This window comes from Ylistrum balloti, unplaced genomic scaffold, assembly GCF_031769215.1.
Source record: "Ylistrum balloti isolate Yb309-2 unplaced genomic scaffold, AGI_CSIRO_Ybal_v1 Utg370840, whole genome shotgun sequence".
NCBI lineage: Eukaryota > Metazoa > Mollusca > Bivalvia > Pectinida > Pectinidae > Ylistrum > Ylistrum balloti.
In genome coordinates, this window is record NW_026782484.1 from 317,849 (window position 1) to 345,606 (window position 27,758).

The 27,758-nt window shown below is 34.1% G+C and overlaps 3 protein-coding genes across 4 annotated transcripts; all 3 read right to left on the reverse strand.

Annotated features, from left to right (window-relative positions):
* Positions 1-1,752: 1,752 nt before the first annotated feature.
* On the reverse strand, positions 1,753-4,849 carry LOC132558899 (lysosomal proton-coupled steroid conjugate and bile acid symporter SLC46A3-like). Its single transcript, XM_060223516.1, has 4 exons — positions 3,592-4,849; positions 3,359-3,442; positions 2,982-3,138; positions 1,753-1,798 (listed from the first exon to the last, which is right to left on the reverse strand). The coding sequence occupies exons 1-4, from the start codon at positions 4,847-4,849 to the stop codon at positions 1,753-1,755; spliced, it is 1,545 nt and encodes a 514-aa protein (XP_060079499.1).
* A 4,991-nt stretch (positions 4,850-9,840) lies between these two features.
* On the reverse strand, positions 9,841-14,594 carry LOC132558900 (lysosomal proton-coupled steroid conjugate and bile acid symporter SLC46A3-like). Its single transcript, XM_060223517.1, has 4 exons — positions 13,364-14,594; positions 13,035-13,118; positions 12,302-12,458; positions 9,841-9,889 (listed from the first exon to the last, which is right to left on the reverse strand). Exons 1-4 carry the CDS (start codon positions 14,592-14,594, stop codon positions 9,841-9,843), a joined length of 1,521 nt encoding a protein of 506 aa, XP_060079500.1.
* A 4,483-nt stretch (positions 14,595-19,077) lies between these two features.
* Positions 19,078-27,529, reverse strand: LOC132558936 (enhancer of rudimentary homolog). 2 transcript variants are annotated; one of them, XM_060223554.1, is made up of 4 exons: positions 27,478-27,529; positions 21,325-21,412; positions 20,660-20,780; positions 19,078-19,934 (listed from the first exon to the last, which is right to left on the reverse strand). In XM_060223554.1, exons 1-4 carry the CDS (start codon positions 27,478-27,480, stop codon positions 19,838-19,840), a joined length of 309 nt encoding a protein of 102 aa, XP_060079537.1. In that variant the 5' UTR covers positions 27,481-27,529; the 3' UTR covers positions 19,078-19,837. The 2 variants fall into 2 exon arrangements, with proteins under 2 accessions (XP_060079537.1, XP_060079538.1); XM_060223555.1 differs by lacking the exons at positions 19,078-19,934; positions 20,660-20,780; positions 21,325-21,412 and adding exons at positions 22,020-24,311; positions 25,007-25,127; positions 25,600-25,687 and having other exon boundaries at positions 27,478-27,527.
* Positions 27,530-27,758: the final 229 nt, after the last annotated feature.

Sequence of the window (27,758 nt, forward strand, 5' to 3'; positions counted from 1 at the left end):
TGTCTTGTACATGAATGTTGATACCATGATAAATTTTGTCCTGAAAATGCAATTCATGTTAATTTTTGTCCTGTAAATGCGTGTTATGTTTTGTCCTGTAAATGCCGTGTTATGTTTTGTCCTGTAAATGCCGTGTTATGTTTTGTCCTGTAAATGCCGTGTTATGTTTTGTCCTGTAAATGCCGTGTTATGTTTTGTCCTGTAAATTGATGCCGTTCTGCGTTCTTCCTGTAGGTTGCTGATTTGTTTTGCGCTGTAAATTGGCGGTTTGGTTTGCTTTGTGCTGTAATTTGATGCCGTGTTATGTTTTGTCCTGTAAATTGATGCCATGTTGTGTGTTGTCATGTAAATTAATGCCATGTGTGTTGTCATGTAAATTGATGCCAGGTTGTGTGTTGTCATGTAAATTGATGCCGTGTTGTGATTGGTCGTGTAAATTGATATCATGCCAAATTTTGTCCTTTATATAAGCGTCATGGTTTGTTTGCTTTTCTGTCTCAATGTTCTGGCTTTCTGCCATAATTAAATTTAGATATTGACTTTTTATTATACATTAAGATCATTACCCTTCCAAATTTCTTTAATCTGTCTATTTTGAAAGTGAGTAAACATCTCACCGCCGACCAGCTGGGGATGACGAGATTGGCCACAGTCAATTATTTTCTGAACAGCTGATGCTTTCACAGCTTGACAACATTTTGCAGTTAACAGTCTTCTCTAGATAACGCTTATCACGAGTACCCGATATTTAATTGAAGTCATTATCCAGAACGTTCTCGACGGGACAAAGTACATCTGTCCCTAAAGAATGATATTTTGATAGTCTCAGCTATTCATATATCTAAAACAACAAGTGTGACGTGACCGGTCCGATACATAAATGTCGTATTTTTTCAATCATCTCTATGTAAAAAGTCCTTCCACTGAGAAATATACTTAAAATAAAAACGTAAATATGATGGAATTTTTTATAAACAATTCTTTGTTGATGGTGAAAAGATAACCCAGCCGAAAACTAAAAACCCATAGAACAACTGTTAGTATCTCTGACGAGTCCTAGGGGACCAAAACAGCTATATGATGCAGTTTACTTCATTAATTAGTTCAACTGTTTCTTAATCCAATTTGTATTAAAAGGTGATATTCACTTATGTGTCGCATGCTAGTTCCCGAGGTTTGCCGTTTGACATTTCTTTCGATCACTATGTATTGTCTTCAGTCGTCTACTAAGTTTAAAATTTAGGTCCTTAGCATCACCGACGAGTACTAGAAAGACGAAACAGCAGTATGTTGCAGTTTAATTCATTGTTTAGAAATACAGTATCTTATCTAAATTTGTATTAAAAGATGGAATTCCCTTGTGTGTCTTTTGAACACTCTTTTCATACGAAGCTGAATTTAAACAGAGGACAAAAGACCTTGCCATATCCATTAATTTCACTCTTTTTTTTTTACTAATGATGAATTGTGATTAACAAGAAATGTACTGAATTTGCTGTTTACAAGAATTGTAAATGGACGCAACAGACTCTTCTACATCAGCCGCTTACCTCAATCTTTCTCTACAAATAGCATTGTATTTATACAAAATTATATTGTAATTATATGGTTAATAAGTGTTAAACCAGGAACAGTTAATATCCAGCATAATATTATACATAATGAGTTGGACATCTTTTTTGTGTGTGTGTTGCCAGTCGTTTCAGACATCTTAACACTCGGTGTTAATGGAGGTAATCACTGACAAAATAATCACGCTTCATCCGCCTTGCTCTTTCTATTTAACACGTACAGCACGCTGGAATACAGAAAAACAAATCAATAAAGATAATTGGTTAATAATAAGTACGATGTAGCCATAGGATTATTTTTATTTTGAAAATGAGAACATATACATAAAAATAACATCCCTTTCACCAGGAGCCGCCTGATTTGACCTAAATGTGACCATTATTTTTCCATTTCGATGAATTCGGATAGGAAATCGCAAGAAGTATATCCAAATATCAATTTTCAGAAAAATATATCATGAATTTGTGTCATGTATTTAAATGTTTTATATTATAATCGTACAGATCTTCATAGTTTCCAGTTGCTAACGGAAGCAATTTGCGTTAAAACAGCTTCAAATGCATTTTGGCAAACCTATAAATTTTTTAGGCAACTGAACCTAATCCAGTGTTATCAGAGGCATCTTAAATTTTATGCTCAAAAATTGGTACAAGCATGCGCAGATACCGAAACTTTCAAACTTTCAAAATTGATTTTGCGATTAGAATGTCGATGATATTTTACATCAGTGTCTATAGAACAGACAGTAAGACGTTTCTCTCAAGTTAGTGTACTGTTCATGGGGTCGGACGTTCCATCTCCACTACCGAAATCATGATATTACACGTATTATTTTTTGCTTGTTTTCAACGCACATTTTTCACAAACTAATTCAATTGGCAAGTTTTTTTAATCTAAAAATTCATTTTTTACATTCATTGCGACAAGTACTGGCAAAAACTCGACATTATTTTTGGAAAAATAAACTCAGCCGATGAGGTATATGATAGTGCTAGTGACATTGAGTCCTAGTGCCGGAGACAAGGTAGAATGTTTTCTCAATGCTCAATAAATCTTATAAACGTTCAAATATCAGGGAGCAATTCGGCCTTTGAATTGGCATTTTGTGTTGCCTTTTCTTTCAAATTCTACAACTGTGTTCGCCAGCGACGTACATATTCTTTAATTAGATACGATGAATCCGAATGCACGTTTACCGGTCGTCATTAGTCATGTTTTTAGGTAGACCAAAGTCGGTGAACTGAAATAAGTGTTCAATCACAGAAAAGTGTCATACCTTTTTGAATTTAAAGGTGTCACTTGTCTTTTTTTATATAAAAGTTTCTGTATTGATAAACATGCAATACAATATAAGATATCTAATAGTAATTTTGATTGTTAAAAAATGTATAGTTATTACAGATACTTACAAGGATAACACTAATGCGATAAATAGAAATCCGGCCAGAAAAAGGAATGCTGCTCCTCGGAATATCTCCACGGTCTCCCCGTATATAGCGTTAGAAACCACACTACCATAAAGTGAACAAAACGTCTCCACGATAGCCATCCCGGCAAACATACTCCCTGAATTAAAATGTTTCATTGATCTATGTGTAACGATAAACCGGAGGCAAAATATGAACAAAGTAAAGAAATACATGGAGACACATCACACAGCATTATCTATATCTTTCGATTTCGAATGTTTTTGGTCCCGACAACCACTAACAAGTACCAGAAGAACGAAACTGCTGTATGATAGAGCATACAATTATGGACCTCATTAAAACAGACGAGTATTTACCTTGTTTGTTGTGAGGTGTTAGACGCGACATAATTCCCCGAAGTACTGGCACTGCCATGGTCCTAGCAAAGCTTAACGCAGGAACTGAAACAGACAATACATGACTGTATCTGTGACGATGTTATTCATTATAAAATAATGGAGACATGTTGCCTTTAAAAACGAAGTATCACCGAGATGACATACAGGAGGTTTGTTCTTTGATGTGTTATACATACACATAGCCTACTCACCGAGGAAAAGCATCACAGTGTTGTAGGAAAATGCCTCCAGAACAAACCCAGCGAAATTGGAGAGAACTGCCAGGATAGCTATGAAACCCTCGTCTAAACACAGTTGTAAAGGACGAAACAAAAGCAGTCCTGTGGCAAAGGGTAGACCCCCACGCAACGTTATGTAGGTACCTACTTGCACAGAACTCCAGCAAAATGGCGAGTTCAAGCCATACAAAGTTTCTATTCCATTTCCACCGAACGCTGCCTGAAGGATGCAGAAATATATTAGCAGACACACTACAAATATCTTTCTCTTTCCCTTTATGGAGCTGTCTCTAACGTAAAACACATAAATGTCTACAGCAAACTGTGTGATAGTTTTCCTTTGATTGTCCTTCGACTTTTTGAAAGTCTCTGGTACGAAAATCAACAATATTACGGGAATAAGAGAGCAACAGGAACATACTAGCATTGAGTATGTGAAACCTACCGCTTTTATTAAGAAGCCGGAAGTAAAACCACCGATTATCAACCCAAATCCTAAAGATATTTCGGTCATGGCTATTATAAATGACCGAGTCTTTCCTGGCTCTGTGACGTCAGCAACTATGGACATAACAACAGACATGGCTAAAACCCAGGTTCCGCCAATTCCGTCAAAGAAGTTGAAAAACATGAATGTATAAATGTTCCAGTTAAAGAACATCCCTAAAGTTATCAGAATACATTTAATCATGTTTCCTGCGAAGGGGATGAGGAGGAAGGGTTTCCTGCCATATTTATCACTCAGAGAACCGTAAAACCAAATGCTTAGTATCCCCGGTATCCCTTTTGCCAACTCAAGGTAGATGTTGAGCTGTGCTGCGTGCTTTTGGACGATCTGTTGGTCGCTGTACACCTGTGATGTTTTGTTGATTTGACACTCCGACTCGTTAGTACTAAAACTTACATTAGGAAACATAGTCTTGCGAATGTAGGCGTAGATATATTGTGATGTGATGAGCTGGGTGAGTACGAAACTGTAAATAAGCAACAGCATGATAAATACGAGTATTAAAAACCTAACAAGCGGTTGTCTGCTTTTTATTTCTGCTACAGTAAGATCATCTGAATGGTCGGATGATTTGACGTCTACACTCGCCGAGACCACTGTGTCTGAATGTTGTTCTTCCGAAAAGCTATTCCTAATCGAGACACACGTGCCTTTTGATGTGAATGTCGGTAGGGATTCTTTATTCTCCAAAGTCTGCAGTGAATAATTCTGACGTTGAGCCATAATTAACTGAAATATAAATATTCTCAATTCATTCAAACAGTAAACAATATCACAGACATACGTACCTTATTGGAAGGTTGTAAGATCAGAATGGAATTAAATAAATGGTCATGACTTTGTGACAGACTGATTGTGAGGGTATGATTGAATAAGTGTGACTTTGTGACAGACCGATTGTGAGGGTATGATTGAATAAGTGTGACTTTGTGACAGACCGATTGTGAGGGTATGATTGAATGAGTGTGACTTTGTGACAGACCGATTGTGAGGGTATGGTTGAATGAGTGTGTCTTTGTGACAGACTGATTGTGAGGGTATGATTGAATAAGTGTGACTTTGTGACAGACCGATTGTGAGGGTATGATTGAATAAGTGTGACTTTGTGACAGACCGATTGTGAGGGTATGATTGAATAAGTGTGACTTTGTGACAGACCGATTGTGAGGGTATGATTGAATGAGTGTCTTTGTGACAGACTGTTTGTTATGTAATGTAATTTCGAAAGAGCTAATAAATAAAAGATGGATGATAAACGTTAAAAAACAACAGAAATATAAAACATTAACATTTGCATTTCATGAGGGCAAATTTGGTTTATCTAATGATGATTTTACCAAAATTACTCGTTATTCTCTACTTTCAAACATCAAGTCAAAGTTATTCGTGCCATCTGTAGACTAATGTAGATGAACACAAGCATAATGAAAAAGATATACCTACCTTGGCGTGGACTGTGTTGTTCTCAGTGTACTTACGTATGTATACATATCAACCACTGACCACAGATATCAACTTACTATCGTTATCATTTTTAATTATCAGCTAGCAAAGAAAGGAAGGACACTTATATATACATTTAAATGCATTTTACGTGCCACTAGTTAATGCCGTCACTTAGTACTTTACAAAATACAATCATTACTAGGATATTTAAGTGTCACATAGTACTTCAGACAATAGAGCTGTTTACTAGGATATTAAACCATCACTTAGTACTTCAGAAAATAGGGGTTTTTACTAGGACATTAAACCATCACTTAGTACTTCAGAAAATAGGGTTTTTTACTAGGACATTAAACCGTCACATAGTACTTCAGAAAATAGGGTTGTTTACTAGGACATTAAACCATCACTTAGTACTTCAGAAAATAGGGGTTTCTACTAGGATATTTAAGTGTCACATAGTACTTCAGACAATAGAGCTGTTTACTAGGATATCTAAACGTCACATAGTACTTCAGAAAATGGAGTTGTTTATTAGGACATTAAACCATCACTTAGTACTTCAGAAATTAGGGGTTTTTACTAGGACATTAAACCGTCACATAGTACTTCAGAAAATAGGGTTGTTTACTAGGACATTAAACCATCACTTAGTACTTCAGAAAATAGGGGTTTCTACTAGGATATCTAAACGTCACATAGTACTTCAGAAAATAGAATTGTTTACTAGGATATTAAACCATCACTTAGTACTTCAGAAAATAGAATTGTTTACTAGGATATTAAACCGTCACATAGTACTTCAGAAAATAGAATTGTTTACTAGGATATTAAACCGTCACAAAGTACTTAAAAAATAGAGCTGTTGACTAGGACATTAAACCATCACTTAGTACTTCAGAAAATGGAGTTGTTTATTAGGACATTAAACCATCACTAAGTACTTCTGAAAAAGAGTTGTTTACTAGGACATTTAACCGTCACATAGTACTTCAAAAAATAGAGTTGTTTACTAGGATGGTACTTCAGATAATAGAGTTGTTTACTAGAACATTAAACCTCACATAGTACTTCAGAAAATAGAGTTGTTTACTAGGATGGTACTTCAGAAAATAGAGTTGTTTACTAGAACATTTAACCGACACTTAGTACTTCAGATTATAGAGTTGTTTACTAGGATGGTACTTCAGAAAATAGAGTTGTTTACTAGAACATTTAACCGTCACTTAGTATTTCAGAAAATAGCGGTTTTTACTAGGATATTTAACCCTCACATAGTACTTCAGAAAATAGGGGTTTTTACTAGGATATTTAACCCTCACATAGTACTTCAGAAAACAGAGCTGTTTACTAGGGCATTAAACCGTCAGTTAGTACTTCAGAAAATAGAGTTGTTTACTAGGATATTTAACCGTCACATAGTACTTCAGAAAGTAGAGTTGTTTACTAGGATATTTAACCGTCACATAGTACTTCAGAAAATAGAGTTGTTTACTAGGAAACAAGTATGTCGTTTACACTTAGTGCATTAATTCAGCATTATCTAATTAACACACTAGCATACTGAACGCGAATGCTATTTTATTTCCAACATTATTTCAAATACGTAAATTAGAATGTCTTGAATTTGTTACAAATCCAAAACTACCTTAGTATGTACATATATCTTAATGTCGTACACTTTATTGATAAAATCGTAACTTCAACCTCATTAACGATACATTTGGGTAAAGCGGTTTAACTTATGTCACCACCAGTACAACACTGGTGGATCTATACTCTGTTTTCCGAGAAACACAAACCGCTTGAATAGAGATCATCTAACCATCTAACCATGGGTCAAGACACTGCATTCCAAGATCTCTGAACTGTATGTGTGATTTACACTAGGTATATGTCATCAGACACTCTTGATCACTCGTGAAATGATAGGGATCAGTTGATGTTGTTATAATGGGCGTCTCTGCTTACATATATACCAAACAGAAAGACAAACTGCTTATGATGCACCTTCAAATGTGAAGGTGCGTTGTATTCTTATATCTTTTAAATCGGTCTGAAGGTTGTGTTGGTTTAACAGAAACAGATATTCAAGGACAGATTGACTCCGTCAACCTTGACGACAAAACAAAGACATTCGTTATTTTGAAAAAACTTTATTTTGAAATTGACAATTTCACTTAATGTTATAAGTCGTATGTAAATACCATAAAGACATTTATATCAAAGTTTTCTATTTAATTCTAAAACCTTGAGCTACCTGCCGCTCATTCCTTGTAACGCAGAAGTAGCATAGATTTAGCCACAACATATATATGAACGTCATTTCTAAACAGAGTTAATTGATATGAGGTGAATACACGACAAACTTACTTAGTTCACACCATCTGTAAATATTACTTTTATATTCGTGGAATCAAATAAAATAATATCTCTAATAGAAAAAATATATATTTTTGCATCCTTATGAAATCAAGAATGACTTCAGATATTAAATCAAAATACATGGGATGGCAATTTAAAATCGATTAGTCCAGCACCAAAACTTTAAAGAAATGGGGACATGATTATACGTAAAGGCGTGATGAAATGTACGTACTTGAGATAGTAAATTCCTGATAAAAACCCAGGAAAATCAAAATGATGTTATCACATCAGTATTTCATGATATCCAAGTCTATGAATAAAAGCTAAATTTATGCAATCACATTTGATGGGGATTTCAACAAGAAATCAAACTTAATCAAAAGGGTGTGGTGATAATACCACGTGTTTACATACACAGTGAAACAAGCAGAAAGACGGACGTATGAATAAAAACATTAATAACGGAATTAATAACAATGTTGTAAAAAAGATAGAAAAGTTAAAAAAAATACGTATACATTAAATACAGCACGTAACCTATATAAATTATGAATAAATTAAACAATAAAATGTCTTAAAAAACCGGAATACAATTAATTACACAGATGTTGAAAACAGGACGATGATTAATTACACAGGCATAAAAACAGGACGATGATGAATTATGCAGACGTGAAAACAGAATCATGATTAATTATACAAGCATGAAAACAGGACAATGATTATTTACACAGGTATGAAAACAGTACAATAAAATGTTTTAAAAACCGGAATACAATTAATTACACAGATGTCGAAAACAGGATCATGATTAATTACACAGGCATGAAAACAGGACGATGATTAATGACACAGGCATGAAAACAGGACGATGATTAATGACACAGGCATGAAAACAGGACAATGATTAATGACACAGGCATGAAAACAGGACAATGAATAATGACACAGGCATGAAAACAGGATCATGATTAATGACACAGGCATAAAAACAGGACCATGATTAATGACACAGGCATAAAAACAGGACAATGATTAATGACACAGGCATGAAAACAGGACAATGATTAATGACACAGGCATGAAAACAGGATCATGATTAATGACACAGGCATGAAAACAGGACCATGATTAATGACACAGGCATGAAAACAGGACCATGATTAATGACACAGGCATGAAAACAGGACCATGATTATTGGCACAGATGTTGAAAACAGGACAATAATTCATTATATATATGTGAAAACAGGACCATAATTAATTATATAGACGTGAAGAGCAGGACTATAATTAATGACACAGACGTCAAATGCATATCTTAATTAATGACAGGGGTAATCCATTTCAAAGATTTTTCTTTTTTTTTTTTCATTCCCGATTCAGTGGGTAAAAATAATTCGTTATGGACTCGGCCACTATCTTCATTTAACGGAAGACATTAAATAAAGTCGTGTTTACAAAGGTAAAAACATATGATGTTGTTATCAGTGTTCTTCAGATAACCTAGATAAAGGGATAGACATGTCAACAATTAGAAGCTGTTGTCAGAGTCATGCTGATTGCACCTTTAAATTCTGTTTATTGACGTCATCGCTTGCCTAATACTACCGTAGGTTTTTCTATTTCTTATGATAGTCTATTCTATAGAGTATCCAAAATGTTGACATGATCACCCGACGTTACTTTATAAAGGGCACGGCTAGTATTACCAAGGACATGTACGAAAATGACATGCAGATTCAGCAACGCTCTGCCTTTGTTATAGGTTCTTGGGTCGATGGAGCCTTTTCTTTGTTTTGTTGTGACGTCATTGCAATTGTATGACTTGCACTTCCGTTATCAATTATCACAAATAAGATGACAATGGACCACAACGTTCGAGACACTTTTACGTAAAATTAAGTATATATTTCTGTCTTCTTCGTTCTTGAATCAACAAATAATATCCTTAAAGAGAAATAAAATAAAAGTTGAAATTAGTAAAAGGTACACGTTAGAATCAACAATTAATCATATATCTAATCAGTATCTAAAACGAATTAATTACTACGAATCGTTATAGAGATATCATAAGGAACATTTTTAATGACACATTGGAACAAGATGAGTTGCATCATCATAGCATTTAAATTATGACGTCATAATTCTACGTCCAACATCGTTACGTCATAACAAAAACATTTGAGTTAAACACGATCATTTGAATGAAAATTTATGCTGATGAAATGTTAGGTTCATCAATAGTATCAGCAAGATAGTTGTATGTTATAACTTACAATACTTCTTACATATAAACTACACAGACTACAAGACAACTATTAGTGTATAAACTACCCAGACTACAAGACAACTATTAGTGTATAAACTACCCAGACTCCAAGACAACTATTAGTGTATAAACTATACTGACTACAAGACAACTATAAGTTTATAAACTACACAGACTACAAGACAACTACATGTGTATAAACTATACTGACTACAAGACAACTACATGTGTATAAACTATACTGACTACAAGACAACTATAAGTATATAAACTAGACAGACTACAAGACAACTATAAGTTTATAAACTACACAGACTACAAGACAACTATAAGTTTATAAACTACACAGACTACAAGACAACTATAAGTGTATAAACTACACAGACTACAAGACAACTACATGTGTATATACTACACAGACTACAAGACAACTATAAGTTTATAAACTACACAGACTACAAGACAACTACATGTGTATAAACAATACTGACTACAAGACAACTATAAGTATATAAACTACACAGACTACAAGACAACTATTAGTATATAAACTACCCAGACTACAAGACAACTATTAGTGTATAAACTAGACAGACTACAAGACAACTATACGGTTATACACAGACTACAAGACAACTACATGTGTATAAACTACACTGACTACAAGACAACTATAAGTTTATAAACTATACTGACTACAAGACAACTATAAGTATATAAACTAGACAGACTACAAGACAACTATAAGTATATAAACTACACAGACTACAAGACAACTATTAGTGTATAAACTACACAGACTACAAGACAACTATACGTTTATACACAGACTACAAGACAACTACGTGTGTATAAACTACACAGACTACAAGACAACTACATGTGTATAAACTACACAGACTACAAGACAACTATTAGTGTATAAACTACACAGACTACAAGACAACTATAAGTTTATAAACTACACAGACTACAAGACAACTATTAGTGTATAAACTACCCAGACTACAAGACAACTATAAGTGTATAAACTACACAGACTACAAGACAACTATAAGTATATAAACTACACAGACTACAAGACAACTATAAGTTTATAAACTACACAGACTACAAGACAACTACATGTGTATAAACTATACTGACTACAAGACAACTATAAGTATATAAACTACACTGACTACAAGATAACTATAAGTTTATACACAGACTACAAGACAACTATAAGTTTATAAACTACCCAGACTACAAGACAACTATAAGTTTATAAACTACCCAGACTACAAGACAACTACATGTGTATATACCAGACAGACTACAAGACAACTATAAGTTTATAAACTACACAGACTACAAGACAACTATTAGTGTATAAACTACACAGACTACAAGACAACTACATGTGTATAAACTACACAGACTACAAGACAACTATTAGTGTATAAACTACACAGACTACAAGACAACTATAAGTTTATAAACTACACAGACTACAAGACAACTATAAGTTGATACACAGACTACAAGACAACTATTAGTGTATAAATTACACAGATTACAAAAGAACTATACGTTTATAATCTACACAGACTGCAAGACAACTATAAGTTGATACACAGACTACAAGACAACTATAAGTTTATACACAGACTACAAGACAACTATACGTTTATACACAGACTACAAGACAACTATAAGTATATAAACGACACAGACTACAAGATAACTATAAGTTTATACACAGACTACAAGACAACTATAAGTATATAAACTACACTGACTACAAGACAACTATAAGTATATAAACTACACTGACTACAAGACAACTATAAGTATATACACTAGACAGACTACAAGACAAACACACGTGTATAAACTACACCGACTACAAGACAATTGATTGATGTTGACATTGATGTACAAACAAGATAGGCTACAAGACATTCTATATGTTGTTTGTTAATGAATTGTAACATATTCCATCAGTTGATACCTCAGATTAACATTATCGAAAGTCTTATTCGTTACGTCGTCTAAGTGTATCTACACTGATTAACATCGGATGCTTTAGACAGGCACTCTATACCTACATGATGAGAACAGAGGCTATCCCATTATAACCTGCGAATAGAAGGAATGTGAAGCCTCGGAACCAATCAACCGTTGCTGCGTAGACAGCGTTGCCTGTCACGCTTCCGACAACACCACAGACTGTTTCAACCGCTGCCACTCCCGCAAACAAGGACCCTATGTATAACAGAGAAAAGATGTTTGGGTCACGTGACTTAAGAGTCCCGTCTTGTTAACAAGGTGTCATGTAACTAATCATATATCCCGTTTACTTTGTCTCGTGTCACCGACTGTTCATGACATGTTTGGTTGGTAACGTGTCACTGACGGTACGTGTCATGTTTGGTTGATCTCGTTTCACTGACCGTTCATGACATGTTAAGTTGGTCTCGCGTCACTGACGGTACGTGTCATGTTAAGTTGGTCTCGTGTCACTGACGGTACGTGTCATGTTAAGTTGGTCTCGTGTCACTGACGGTACATGTCATGTTAAGTTGGTCTCGTGTCACTGACGGTACATGTCATGTTGTTATGGAGGTGCCATGTGACTTTTCAATTTGGGTATATGTGGTATCACATTACTTATAGTACGTGCCTCACTGTTCAAGTACTTTCATGCAACCTATATAGATTAATATTAAGGTGGTGTAATGTGACTGACGGTACTTGTCTTGTTGTTCTTATGGTGTCACGTGACCTACAGTACATGTGTCATGTGACTTTGGGTAGTGTCATGTGACTGACGGTACTTGCCTTGTTGTTCAGGAGGTGTCATATGTGACATGATTGCTCTGATGATTGGCACGGGTAAAGAACCCATAAAACTGATGAAAGCAACTGCAACGTAAGGATTAAACAAAATATAAAAAAAATTGAAATGGATGTATAAATAGCTTTTCATAACAATGAATACTTCCCTTTTTTATCTAACACGTTTTAACACTTGCTATGATTTATCTGGATTAAATTTTTAACCATAAATATCTTCTATATTTACTAAAAAAACTTCCGTCTGTTGGAATATGAATTATACACGAACAATACAACAGAACGTTTCCAATTTTACAGCAGGAGAAGACTACCTATTAACATCATGAGCTCGGTTGTCGCCAGCGCCTCTAGAACATATCCAGATATATAGGACATTGTTCCCAGGATACCGATCACGTGTTCATCCATACATGCCTGGAACGTTTTGATGAGTGCCATGCCAACGACAAGAGGCAGTCCCAACCGGAGAGTTGTGTACCAGCCCACTTTTACATGCGACCAACAGAATGGAGAGTTCAGTTGATACAAGGTTTCAATACCAATCTTTCCGAAATTAGCGAGAAAAATAAAGAACAACCCCACTAAACACGTCCAGAATTTCCACCGTTTACCAACAGAAGATGTATCTTTAGTGTAAAACAGAAAAATATTTTTTAATGTCTGTATCACACTGTGGCGTCGTGATCTGTCTTTTCTAAAAGTTTCAGGAAATATGAGAGCAAATATAACAGCAATACTCGCAACAGAAGCGCTGATCGCCATGGCGGTGTAATAACCGACGCCGTCGATGAGGTAGCCAGATACAGCAGATCCAACTAGGGCGCCCATACCAACTGCTATCTCTATCAGCACTATACCAAAGGCTCTCGGCTTTCCTGCCAGAGTGATGTCTGCCACGGACGCGAATCCGATTGAAAGAGCGGCAATCCAGCCACCAGTGGACCCACCAACAAACTGGAAGGCAAGCAAGGCATATATGTTCCATTTAAGGTATACACCAACCGCAAGCATTCCTGTTGCGATAAAATTCCCAGCGACATTTATAAATAAAAACAATTTCCGTCCATATCTATCACTCATCGCTGCAAAGATGAGGTTAGAAAATATTGCTGGAATTCCAGAGCTAAGCGAGACGTAAATAATATAGGATGAAGTACTGCGTTGGACCACCTGTTGATCTTGATACTCCTGGGAACTTTTGTTTTCATAACAAATGTTTTCATCATCACTTTTGTTGAATAGTTTACCTGGAAATTTTTCTTCTTCAATGACGTCGTAAACATATTGTGTGATGATCAAAGAGTTCGTAGCAAAGCAAAAGACCATGATAAACACTATTGGTCCTAGAAGGTAGAATCTCAGCGGGACCTTGACCGAGACACCTGTCCTGTCTGCTGTTTTAGACTGAGGCAGAAGTGCAGATGTCTCGTCGGTAATTTCACAAGACTCAAATCGGTTAGCTTTCACTTCAGCTTTTACGACAGGATAGGGCGATCCTTTGGTCGGCTGTTGATGTTTGTTGGGAAGGTCTGGTGTCTCCATTTTGTTTTAAAGGTTGTCCGTCATCCTTATTTATCAAGCATTTCGTTCGGTCATTATCTTCTCTCACAGAATTCCTCCCTTTCTTTTTATTTTGCTTGCTATTTCATTCAGAAAACTCACAAACATGCTGAAAACAACAAAGGAATGCGTCACTAATTCGTTCGGTAAAGTTGAAATAACTCGATTTTGTTGCATTTAATGACACTGGTGAATTATCATATTTTACATTGTATAACGTTAACATTACTATGAATCAGAATCATACTCTGTGTTTGGTAATATTAGGACAGGAACCCATCACAATTAGAATTAGAATTACTTACAGGGAATTCGGTTCAAGACTTATTGATGCAAGATATTATTACCGATGTGTAAATCTTAATTCATCGACAAAATAAATCACTTTTCCAATATGAACAATACATAAACTTAATATGTTGAAATGTACTATAATTATTTGCACTTTCCAAACAGAGAAATAGATTTGTTAAAATCAACATGTAAGGTAGACACTGACATCCCCGGTTATACAGCTCAACAACATTTCGTAACCTGTCAACGTTAACATCATGAATAATTTGAGATTGCATGAGTGCACTTGCGTGTGTAGCAAAGATTTATTCAATACTGTATCCGTTGTATAGAGTAATATCTACATCAGGTAATGTGATATATAAATAGATAAATAAATAATAAATAAATAAAATAAAAAATAGGGGTAAATATGATGATGATGAGGAGGAGGAGGAGGAGGAGGAGGAGGGAGGGAGGAGGATGATTTTGACAAAACATAAACATCTATGAAAACACAACCTTACATTAAACCAGATGTCAGTTTTACAACAGGAAAGATCATGAATTGTAGTGAAGACATTTACTGAATGCAGAACATACCGTCTTTAAAACTGTTCTTTAATCATTGAAAGAGTGAAGGGTTCTACTGACAAAGATTGTCAAACTTTGGAAAAGGCGCAATATTCTTCACAGCCTGTTGTTTTATGTACCTTTATTTAAAAGGGCTAATCAGGAAGGGGTAATTTAATTAATGAATAAAATTCCATAACAAGGGCATACAGTCCAAGATGGACCAGTGATTCCTAGGGGTCCAATAACGAATGATAGGTATACTCTACTGAAAAAATCCTAAGGTTTGACAAAGATAAAGGAGAATGTGAAGTTGGTCTTAGGGTCATATAGCCAAACGTTTGTTAGATATTCGCTATAGGTAAGGTACAATACATACAAAGACTATTGTAACACATTGATAGGTAGAGATATTTCAGTGTAAATCCCTCTTGAGCTAGGAAACTATGATGTGCAGAGAAGCGTAATGACTGGGACATCACCACTGGATTTTCCTACTTGTACTGTTCTACGGGCCTTTTATATAAAACCCCAGTCCTTTTACGGTGAACACAGAAAAGTACAGACCTCTCGAGTTTCAGACGGAATAAGAACGAAATCGATGACTGCCTGTTTTTGGCACCGATATAAACTTCATCACGAACAAAAAAAGTCAAGAAATCTTACGATAATCCTTCTACCAACCGATCAGAAATAAGTGTAAACATGGTGTTAGCACACGAGATAAGAAAGAAAAGCTATATTTTCATTAGATCAAGGAAATAGCATTTCAAACTTCAAGGAAGTGTGCAAGTACAGTACAAAGCTGGTCGTGTGAATTACAAAGTGGCATATGGACAGCCGAGCTGACCGTGTTTAACTTTAAGCACTTACCCGGCATAGATCTACATCCATTCGTCACCCAGTCTCGCCTGATAAACTTGCACACTTACCCATGCATACCCAAACAAACATGTCCCAGATTATGCCCTACGTCACACACACATGTAGTTTGTTCCTCTATCAGTCTATCAGGGCGTTTTAAGAGAAAAGTATGTTTGTGTTCACTGGGTGATACAGAAATACAATTATTTCTGACGCCATGGCATAAAATGAAATTTTTGGTTCTCGTGATGGATTCAAATTTAAAGTATTATCAGAAAGCACGTTTGAAAACATTTTATGTAAATCTCTAATTTCATTCAAAATTCATCATGGACATATTTTCCCGTTCTTTTCCAAAACGTCGATTGCATATGTATTATCATAGGCTATATATAGAGACATGTGTTAGGAAACGACACAACTATGGCTAAGACCAAGTATGCTAAAATGAAATAATCAGATTGCTGATTGGCAATATTTTAAGATTTAAACGGAAATAACTGCAACCTTCATTATAGACTTTTGGCTAAAACCAAGGTGAAAAAGTGGTACTCTCTTGATGGGCTTGTTTTTTTCTTCCTCATGAAGCTGAATTTATCGAATAGATAAACAAAACAAAAAAAACCAAAAAAAAAAAAAAAACAAACAAACAAACAAACAAAAAACCCGAGAGATCAAACGGACATTAATCCCTCACCTGATGTGTATCTTTCGTGGATTGTTAAGTAGATTTCTGCAAACTTGAAAACCCATTTCCCAAGCATGCTACTTATTCAAGGAAATGGGTTTAATTCCTGTTGCGTTGAAAGTCAGACAAGATCGATCATTGGAACACATTTGTTTGTTCTTCATTCAGGCTTACCTTCAATACCTTGATATTCTACATTTTGACATTTGACCCCATGACCTTAAAAGGTCAATTTCATTCCATTGAACAATTTTGGTAGCCCTTCATCCCAGCATGTTTAATTTCTATTAGTTATCTTTAATTGTTCCATACACAAAGTATTGAAATATATAACTTCTACTCTAGCACTAGCTCGATGCCTGTACAAAGTTTTCAGTACTGCGTAATTACCTTGAACGGTTTAAGAGAACTGGTCTGAAAACAAATGAACTTTGTGATTTGGTCTATCTGTTTACATGGTAACAGAAAAAGTACTTGAACAAAGAGCTTCCCAATAGTAAAGGATACTACTAGCTTAATAATTGTAAAAATTTTGAGTAATTATCTTGAATTGTTTCAGAGCACTGGTCCAGAAAAACTGAAATTTGTGATAAGGGTTATTTGTTTTCATGGTTACTGAAACTATTCTTAACTAAGACACTAACCTAATATATACAGAAAGTTTTGTGGAGTTGACTGGAATGGTTTAGAAGCAGTAGCTCTGAAAGGTAGACTTAGTCTGTGGAGTTGAGTGTAATGGTTTTGAAGTTGTAACCTGGAAAGGAAAGTAAATACTAATGTTGCATTTTGTAGCAAAAGGCACAATTAAGGCACTTACGGACAGAGGCCAAATTATCATCCCCCACAAATGCGTTTAAGGGCGGGGGGTTCATAATAAAAAAAGATGCGACTCAATTAAATGGCACTATCAGTCTAACAGCACATGGTTTCAAATAATTTTTGCCATTTCCAGTTTTTGACAGCATCATTTTGTCCCTAAAGAAAGTGAGCATGTTTTCTTTGTGAAAACAAAATGCTGTTTTTGCAATAAAAGAAAATTGTATAAAATTACATCATTACTAAGCAGGGGACCAAAATCATTCATTTGTGAAGTTCTGTGTTAAAAGAAGAGCTCCACAAGATTTTCTGCTACTAATTTATATCTTTGCTTGCTTTTCATTAAAAAATCAAACTGGCACCAGCACCTTAGATTCTCAATGCTTAGAATTCACCCGATTTATCATCGTTACCGGTATATTATAGCTGTCACAAGTATAGATGGAAATAGCTGTAAGAATAAAGTCATGGGTTATATATATATTTGGGGTCTATTGTTTTTTTTATCTAAAGTTGAACAGAGCTATGAAATGTACAAATAGATATATATATATAGACTAATATATTCTATGTTCCATAAGGACATCTATTCTTTTCAGTCATACCACGGACATTTTACAATATTGCAGGTAATTCTATCTATTGAATTACATAAATATTTCTTGCAAGGAAAACTGCCTCTTGGACTATCTATGATCCATTGATCATAGACATATGTATAAGTCCTTTTTCATCAATACATAAATCTACTTCTCCAGCACATAGATGGAAAGCTGTCCCTAAAACATCGTATTGATTTATCAACTTACAAATACATCGGCTGAATTCAGATTTGTATCTTTAATTCCTAGTGTTTTTTTGAGACTGAAAGAAGCTTAATGTATTAGCTAGGGTGTTATGTTTACCAGTGTCTGTAGTAATATCTGCAAAATAACTCGGGCGAATAAATGAGTAATAATTTCAATCATCATGCCATATGATTTAAGTCAAAAAGCCACATGTCACCAGCGCTTGCTTTATCTATTTTAAGAAGTAGACCATCACTGTCACCGTACACAGGCTTGCTTTAATGCCAGCTTCCTGAAAAACATATACCCCTGAAAATGGATCATCAAACTACATGCCTCGGATCTTCACCTAAGGTCTGAATACAACATACATCTTTTTGTACACCAACAGACCTTCAGTATTAAGACATGTTTCTTAATCATTTATATGACATAAAACAGGAACTGAAAACTCAACAGACAATGGAATTACAATAACAATTTAATGACTCATGATTTCAAAGAAAACATTTTCAAGCTAAAGATACCACATACCAAATTGTTGAAATAAAGATTGACATGTATTTGTTTTTACAATCCATTGTTCTTGTATTCAATTTATTTTAACTAAACATTTCAGAAATAGCATGACCTATTTAAATAAACACAAAAAGTTATCTGTAAAATGTGTATTATATCACTAAACATACTGTCTTGCAATAAAGAGATTAAACCTGGCATGCTCGATTTCAATGTAATCCTGTTACTTTAAGCTCTTAATTAATCAGGTTTAATCAGAAGATTTCCCTTAGTTCAAGGCAAATACAACATAATAGTGACAATGAACCGATGGGTTTATTTACATGTTATGGTAAATGTGTGCTGTTTCAAGTAAATCAAAACATTAATCAGAGATCAGTTAAACAAATCTCTGCTACTAATATGATGTCTAAATGGAACTTAAAACATAAAAAAACACAGTAACCTGAGGAGTTAGTTCACATATGTTTTGTTGATTTGTGGAATAATTCCATTTGTTACTATAGCAGAAAGTGAATTCCATCCCTGATGGAGAACACACTTGTACATCCTCAAAATTTACCCACTTTACTCCTCTGGACACATCAACTGAACAGAAAACTACTAAGAACCCTCCAACAATCATTCCCTCCACAATAACTCCCTTGCAGGTGTCTTTCTCACAATGATGGCTGTTAATGAAAATGATAGGAGTCTGTGTTTGTTCATGATGATGATGCTTGCTTTCTAAGCATCACATAAATCTTCTCCTTCACCCAGTCTTTGTTGTGAGGTACATAAGTCCCAATTTCTTTGTTGTACCTGAAACAGACAAAACATCACCATTATCACTGTATATTTCATTTCAGACATAGGATTCAGTAACATAAACATTGTTGTTTTGATAACAAACTTATGGCAAAATATTTCAAACAGAATATTTTAATGACGTAATAAGTCACGTTAGAAAAGTATCCACATCCCATAGTTATAACGCATCATGAGTGGACAAGTTGGTCACATTGTGGAAAGAAAACAGAAAATAAAATAAGTGTTCGAGCACTATTACTGTTCGAGGACTGGGCAGGTTAGTCTACTTCAGTAACACAGGTCAATGTGTCCATAAACAATAAGAGAGATGATAAGTATAAATGGAAAGGTCCAGTGAAAACTTATTGTGTTTTATTATAGGCTTGATGTAAAGTTTAACATCCAAAAATGGGACTGTTTAATACTGTAAGTAAGAAGATATTCTCGCACATATCGTCAAGAAGCAGACGAATATTAAAATTATTACATTACATAGGCAGAAGAAGATGTGTGTTGTTGGGTTTTTTTGAAGTGAAAAGTCAGGTTGACTTGTCAAAGTATTCCCTATAGATACTGAATATCAGCATCCAATTACAATATCAGTTCTATGGGGAAATTTATTCCAAGAAGATTCTAAGGAAAGTCTGTAATTGTGCCTAAGCAAGCAGGACAGAATAAAAGTACAACTTAACACAAGGTGTAAACCCTGGTGGGAATGTTTGAGGATCTGTACTTACACAAGGCAGCTAAGGTCTGCCAGCTGGTCTAAGAAGTCAAACAACTGTGTGATGTCGTAGGTGATGGAGGGACAGTCAGAGTTGACCTTCTTCAAGTGCTCCTCAAATATTTTACAGATACCTGAAATGTCAATACAGGTTCATTACATGGGTGTCCAAATATAACAAAACTAAATAATTCTTGCCTACAGCATAGTGTCATATGAGTAAATTCAAACTTCCTGTATCATCAAAGTTCCAGACCGATATTATTTTGTTACTAGAATGATCATTGACTTTCATAAGAAACAAATTGACCAAAGTTGACACTTTTTTTTTTTATTGTATTCAGTAAATGTTTCATTAGGTGTGTTTTCTCTCATAACCAAAGCAGGGATATGTTTTCAGCAACTACCCAATTTCATTAGTTCAGGAATTATAAATTATTCAATAAAAATATGTGTTTGCTCATGGTGTCTGAAAGTTCATTACTAAGTACACGGATTCCATGGTCACATGCACTCAATTGGTGATAATCTACCTCAAGAAACTCAGGAGAGGAAGTTTGGTGAAAACCATTTTTGTAATTCCCTGGACAATCTCTGGTATCATATATGTACAACAGGACATGTAACACAGCATTTTGTAGGGGTATATCTGCCAAGACACAAAAAACTGTCACTTACCTTCCATGCATTCATTGATAGATTCGAAATCCGAATAGGTACGTGTCTCTGGTTTGTGTGTAGCCTGTACTAGAAGGATCGAGTGAGCCTGTATAACAAAAATTTGTAGTTTGTAAGTATACCAACTTCAGATACACAAAAATCCATGTTTTTATTCATACCCATTAATAACCTGTTTTGTTTTCAATTACCTAAAAAATTCTCATTTGTTTGGGATGTTTAACATTACAATTTCAAATTACAAGAATTTCGATTACAAAAAAACAATATTGTAGTAAATAAACTTGTTATTATAACTTCTACTAAACCTTAAACTTAACCAAACTTTGATTGTAGTATGTACTTGTTTTCTGATGAACAAAAGTATCTTTTTAATGTGAAAGAAATAACAATGAAGATCAACAATTTTTTATTAAGGGACTAACCAGGTCATACTACATATCTTATGTGTTCTGATAATTGGAAACCAGTTAAAACGTGCCTAAAAATGTCAACTTCTGTTAACGATTATCAGCTGCCAATAGTCGCCAGTCACATAGGGTGCAGCATTTGTGAAAATTTTCAGTGTCTATTTGTGTCTCGCTCAGATCTTTTGAATCTGTCTGTGAGTAGTACTCTTAAAAAACTGTACACTCCATACATACACTTTGCACAACTGTATCTGTAATGATATGTATAAAAACAACAACAAAAAGTTCCTCTTTCTTGTTAACAAGCATTTATTTCGTTTGACATATGAACAGCACAAATTTCAAATATAAAGCATTAATCGTCATAGTATACATCACATTTGATATTTCCATCTTTAGATAAAGAATAACTTCTGATGTAAAGAAAAAGAATAAACAGCAAATAATGCACAAATGGATTTTATAAGGAAAAGATTCATGCGAGACTTAATTCAATCAATAAGTATGAGTATAAATTAACATATACAAAAGCACTACACATTAATACTCTTCATAAGGCAAACAAAAAGATGATATCTGGCAATATCCAGATTACAACTTTTTAAAGAAACAGATAAAAGACATGGAATCAAGACATACATTTCATTTAGACCTTATCTCCTAGTAATACCCTCTCTTTGTCTTCTCCTGTAACCCAACCCCCCTACAACCTAATCCCTATAAATATCCTACCCTCTTTTTAATTTACCGTCCTGCTTCACTATTAATTCATCATTATGTCACCTGAAAGCTTTGTATCTTATGAAAATGATGAATATGGTCCTTATGTAGTTTTTCATAGCAGTAGTGCAATTTAAGTACATAGTTATCTATAATTATTTTTTCCGGTTGGTAACAGACCTGGAAGGAGAACATTGAAATAATGTCTTAATGTAATAAAACTTAAAAATTCAAAACACATGCTGATGGATAAAAAATGTGGTGCAGTTATCTATTTACAGGTATACTTTTCTTGTAGCTCTGCAGATAAGCTACACCAATTTAACTGTGAGACAAAAGCAAAAGTGTGCAGTCAGCCAACTTATCTGTCAAAACAATATTGAGACATTCTACACTTGTGATGGTTATCGAGACAGGCATATATACAAGTATAGACTAAGTGCACACTAGTCAAACATCAATAACAAATGCCATATGATTATACAAAATGTACTATTTAGATGCTTACAGCATAATAAGGAGTTATACTTAAACCAAACTCCCTGTATTTCAAAAATGGTAAAAAGATATTTACATAAATCTTAATTACTAAACTAAAACTTAAGGAAAACAAGAGTAATAATAATGGGTCTATATATCATCAATGTCTCGTTAAGTTGACATATCACCGTCATCATACTGTCTTCATGACTTCTACACTTTCAACAGTGTTATTAAGGCTGATATAATATATAGACATTTGTGATAAATACAGTTGGCCACATTTTTAGCTAGTTCATCAAACCCATTTAGGCATTATAAAATGTTTAATGCATGTACTTCTATACAGTTAGATGTAAGGAACACTGAAGGTATCCAAAATCCAATATTGTATTAAATTACATGTACCATTTTAACTTGTCACAACCTTAGATATCAATACCTACTCGTGATACCGACATTCAATAATTAGACATATAGAGATACATGAAAAGAAAAAAACAATGTGATCTATAGGTTTTTCATACCACAAAAAAACTTTTACCATTTTACCCTTGTATCAAGCAACCCTTACTTTTTCTTTCTACAGAGACCTGTGAGTTTCTAAATCGACCTGTAACATCTATTTTTAAACTGAGGGTTCTTCCTGCTGAAAAAAATTCTGATTTCTTTTAAATTATGTGAAATTGGCAAAAGAAAGTTATCCAAATTTCTGAAGTGCACAGTCACGTAAACTAAGATTTAAATTCACATTTCAACAATAAATGGGTAATAAATTTGACTCAAGTTTTAAAAATATCTTTAATTTTAACATTTAAGGAGCACCAATTTGATAAATAATGATCATTTCTTATACATAATATTCTATTGTTTAATATTCACCTTTTTCACCAGTCTAATGATCAGCAGTACCTTGGAGATTTTTCTTACAGAAAAGGATACAAAATAATTTTCCTTTCAAAACTTTCCATAGAATAGAAAGCTACAAGATTTTGGAGACTAGAATTCAGATCATGCAGTAAAAGAATACTGATCATGCTGTAAAGCTTCACCACACTTTTCCAATCTAGTTACCATAGAACATTTATATTTATACTCCATTTCCTACAGGATATTTCAAATCTTACAAGATCTCATTTAAGATGTGGAGTCTTCAGCGAAAAGAAGACATGCTAGATACTCTTCCAGAATAAGACATCTTGAAGTATGTTATTTTATAAGGTCTCTATTCCATCCTTATTTTGATGCAGATTCTAAAATATAACTACATGTCCAGTCCATCCTTATTTTGATGCTTGTCTCCTTAGCATGATATAGATCTTTTCCTTAACCCAATCTTTGTTGTGTGGAATATAGGACTTTGAGTGTTTCTGGAATCTGCAACATCAAATAATACTTCGACCATTAATGCATAGGAAATTCAAGGATTCAAAGATACAGGAATATTGAATGGTGTATTATAAAAGTTGAGATGAACAGTAACCTTAGTACATGTACACTATAACTATATATAAAATGTACATGGACAAGCTTTAGAATAGTGACAATCATATCACAGAGTGGTGCACACTGTTTTTTTTTAGTATATTACAATCTAAGGCAATAGCTAGTACATTTTGTTCTGTTATTGTCTGTTACATGTATTCTTAATAAAATTGTACTTTCCTCACATATATCACTCAATACTAGTTATAAAACCAAGGGATACATAATATACAGAAGTGTTAATGGTGAAGGAAGTACACAGACAGGTTTTCCTAATTACTCTTTAACATTACAATCTCAGTCATCAGATAGTAGTGATAATCATGTGTTCATACACTTGTGCTTTCATAGTAACTAATTAATCATAGCATTTCTGCTAGTGAAAGCATTTTTGCGAGTGATAGCATTTATATATCACTAAATAATAACTACATAAATCAGGTATAAATCAGAAAGTAATGACAATCAATCAATGATGATGTAAGAGTTGAAGCACAAGTGAAAACTTGCTAGAGATAACTAGTTATCAAAAAAATTCACAAAATCAAGATACGTTGTCTTCAAAAGCTGTAGATCTGATAACTCACACAACACAGCTGAGGTCATGTAACTGGTCCATGAAGTCAAATAATTGGCTGATGTCATATGTTATGGAGGGGCAGTCCGAATTGATCTTCTTCAAATGTTCTTCAAATATTTTACAAATACCTGTGAAGAAAATTCAACACATCACAAAATTGACATGTTTATAAAAACTATTATCAACAAAAATACATATTTTTTATGCAAGAACATCCTCATTAAGGCAATTTTACATAAATTTATTCTTCATACAATTTGGCAAATTATAGTTCCTCATTGGATGTGAAATTACATGCAAAATTTACTTTTTCTTAGACATAGGTCAAAGTTCCCAGTGAGGGACCAATACATATTACATCATCTAAAGTTTTAGATACAATGAAATATAGCCTCCCATTTTCAATCCATGCACAAGATATTGACAAGCCACATAACCAGTTTCCATCTGACAATTTCCCATAAAGAATATGGATATTTCAACAAATTGCAGTCTAGAAATCTAGACATTTTAATATCAAGTTTGCAATTTTACACATTTAGGTTTACGGTAGGATTTATTTCCTAATGATTCTTGTTCCACAATAATACAAGTATGTACCTTCCATACAGTCATTCACTGACTCATAATCAGAATATGTCCTTGTTTCTGGCTTGTGAGTTGCCTGCACAAGCAGAATGGTGTGCGCCTGAAATAAAAGCAACAAATCATATATCAAAATGAGTTCAAACAGAGAAACATAATGCATAAAATGTTACACTGCAATACCATTTATTTCATAAAAATAAAATTGAAATTATAATTGTTTCATACAAATGAATATGAGTTGAAATATATATTATGACAATGCCATCATAACCAGTACATTATATGCAGATATTTTCTTTAAGTAAGTTTGAAAATTGCATGGCATAATCATCATGACTAAGTACTTCGTATAAGAACATAAACTTAATATTCAAATGTCATCAAATTAAATTGTAATATGTAAATTTAATGTGTTTTAGTTTTATTACCATATCATGATCACCTTCATCTGCTTCAATAAATGCTTCTGATGCCTCACACAGCAATACAACTGTGAAATAATGCCACAGATCTGCACAATGCCACGAAACACTAAGAATACCGAAATTAAAGTTTTCGAGTGATACTGATAAATAGTACAATCCATTTAAACGCCACATTTTTTTAATGTTTCTCTGTTGACACTGTGTATACATGTATGATTTTTTCGGTGTTAAATTTTATTTATTATATATTGCATGGGTGCTATAATTACAAATAATGCAAAAAAATGATTTCTTTTTTGTTTTACTAATGAGGATTCATAACAGATAGAGAGCTGTAGCAACTCTGTATACGCACGCGTAACATTGATCATCTCACACGCTGGTGAAGCATCATCCAGCAATCTGCTCACTTCTCATGCAAATATATTCATGATCAGAGGCTGCAAAATGTGTATGAAAAATGCAACAGGAGATAGCTAGTAACTCGAACCATTCCAATCTGGTACTCATCTTAATGGTGTACATGTTCAAAAAAATGAATATTTAACCAATCAAGACAAAAGTAAGCTTATTTTCTGTTAACAATATATATTATTTCTGGTTTAAAGACATCAAAACACTCTCATTGGTTACAAATGGTTGAAAAGATGTCTTCTGAAAAAGTGGTAAATGTCTTTCATATATATAGGAGTTATGTTATGACTTCAATATGTTTCATTTTCATTTCATGAAATTGATGTTACTGAATGGGCTTCACACTCACTGGTCATGTACTCACCAGCTATAATGCCTCTGTATTGTCACCATTATGTTTGCCATAGACTATCATTTACATACAGGTTCTGGTCACAATTTAGTTAATATTCACCAATTACAATATATTTTGTTACTGCTAACATTACATCTTCTTGCATTCTCTTTCAAGCAGTCCACCAATCAGTTGTAAATAATGATGCAGTGCTTCATAATGAGATGGAGATGTTTTTTGTATTATTTTTTAACAAGTCTTTCCTATGACATCAAAGCAAACGCTCCCATTAAGCCTAAATGGTGGCGAGTCAGACGTTCTATAACATGCTGGTCATGAAATTGTGCAAAATATTGCTCGAGTTCTCTCCCTTATCGTTCAACACTGTTTAGGCCTCTAAAAGAAAAGTAAAATATCAACACGTACATTCATTGCAGGGACAAGTGGACAGATATGGGTAAAACATTTGGTCATTTTCAGGTACGGTCTTGCTTATATCATTGGTTAGTCCTTTGCGCGAGCTCGATATCGCCATCATTTGCGCACGAGTTCGCCATTTTGAGTGCGAGATGGAATGGTACAGGTAAAGGGTTGCTCTTTGCATGCAAACAAAGCCATAGCTACTCTTTCCGTTCAACAGCTAGCAGTCTTGAGAAAAGACGAAACATGTCTATTCACAAAATGGACATAAAATAAACGTTATTACGCTAATTTTACCATTTTCACTAAGGACGTCACTTCAGTTGTAAAAATTCTTGGTTGTAACTGCGGGATTACCTTCACAAAATTTTTTCGGATATCCTTAGTATTTACCATCGAATTCATAGATATTTATGAGATATTCCGAATGAATTTTTATTTTCCCTTATATTTTCTGATGTTGAAATTAATCATTTCCTAGGTGATAATTCGTGATTTTTAAGACCAATACACATTCTTTAAAAAAGATATTTTATTAGAGAAAAATGACCAAATAAATTAACGAAAATATTCGCTAC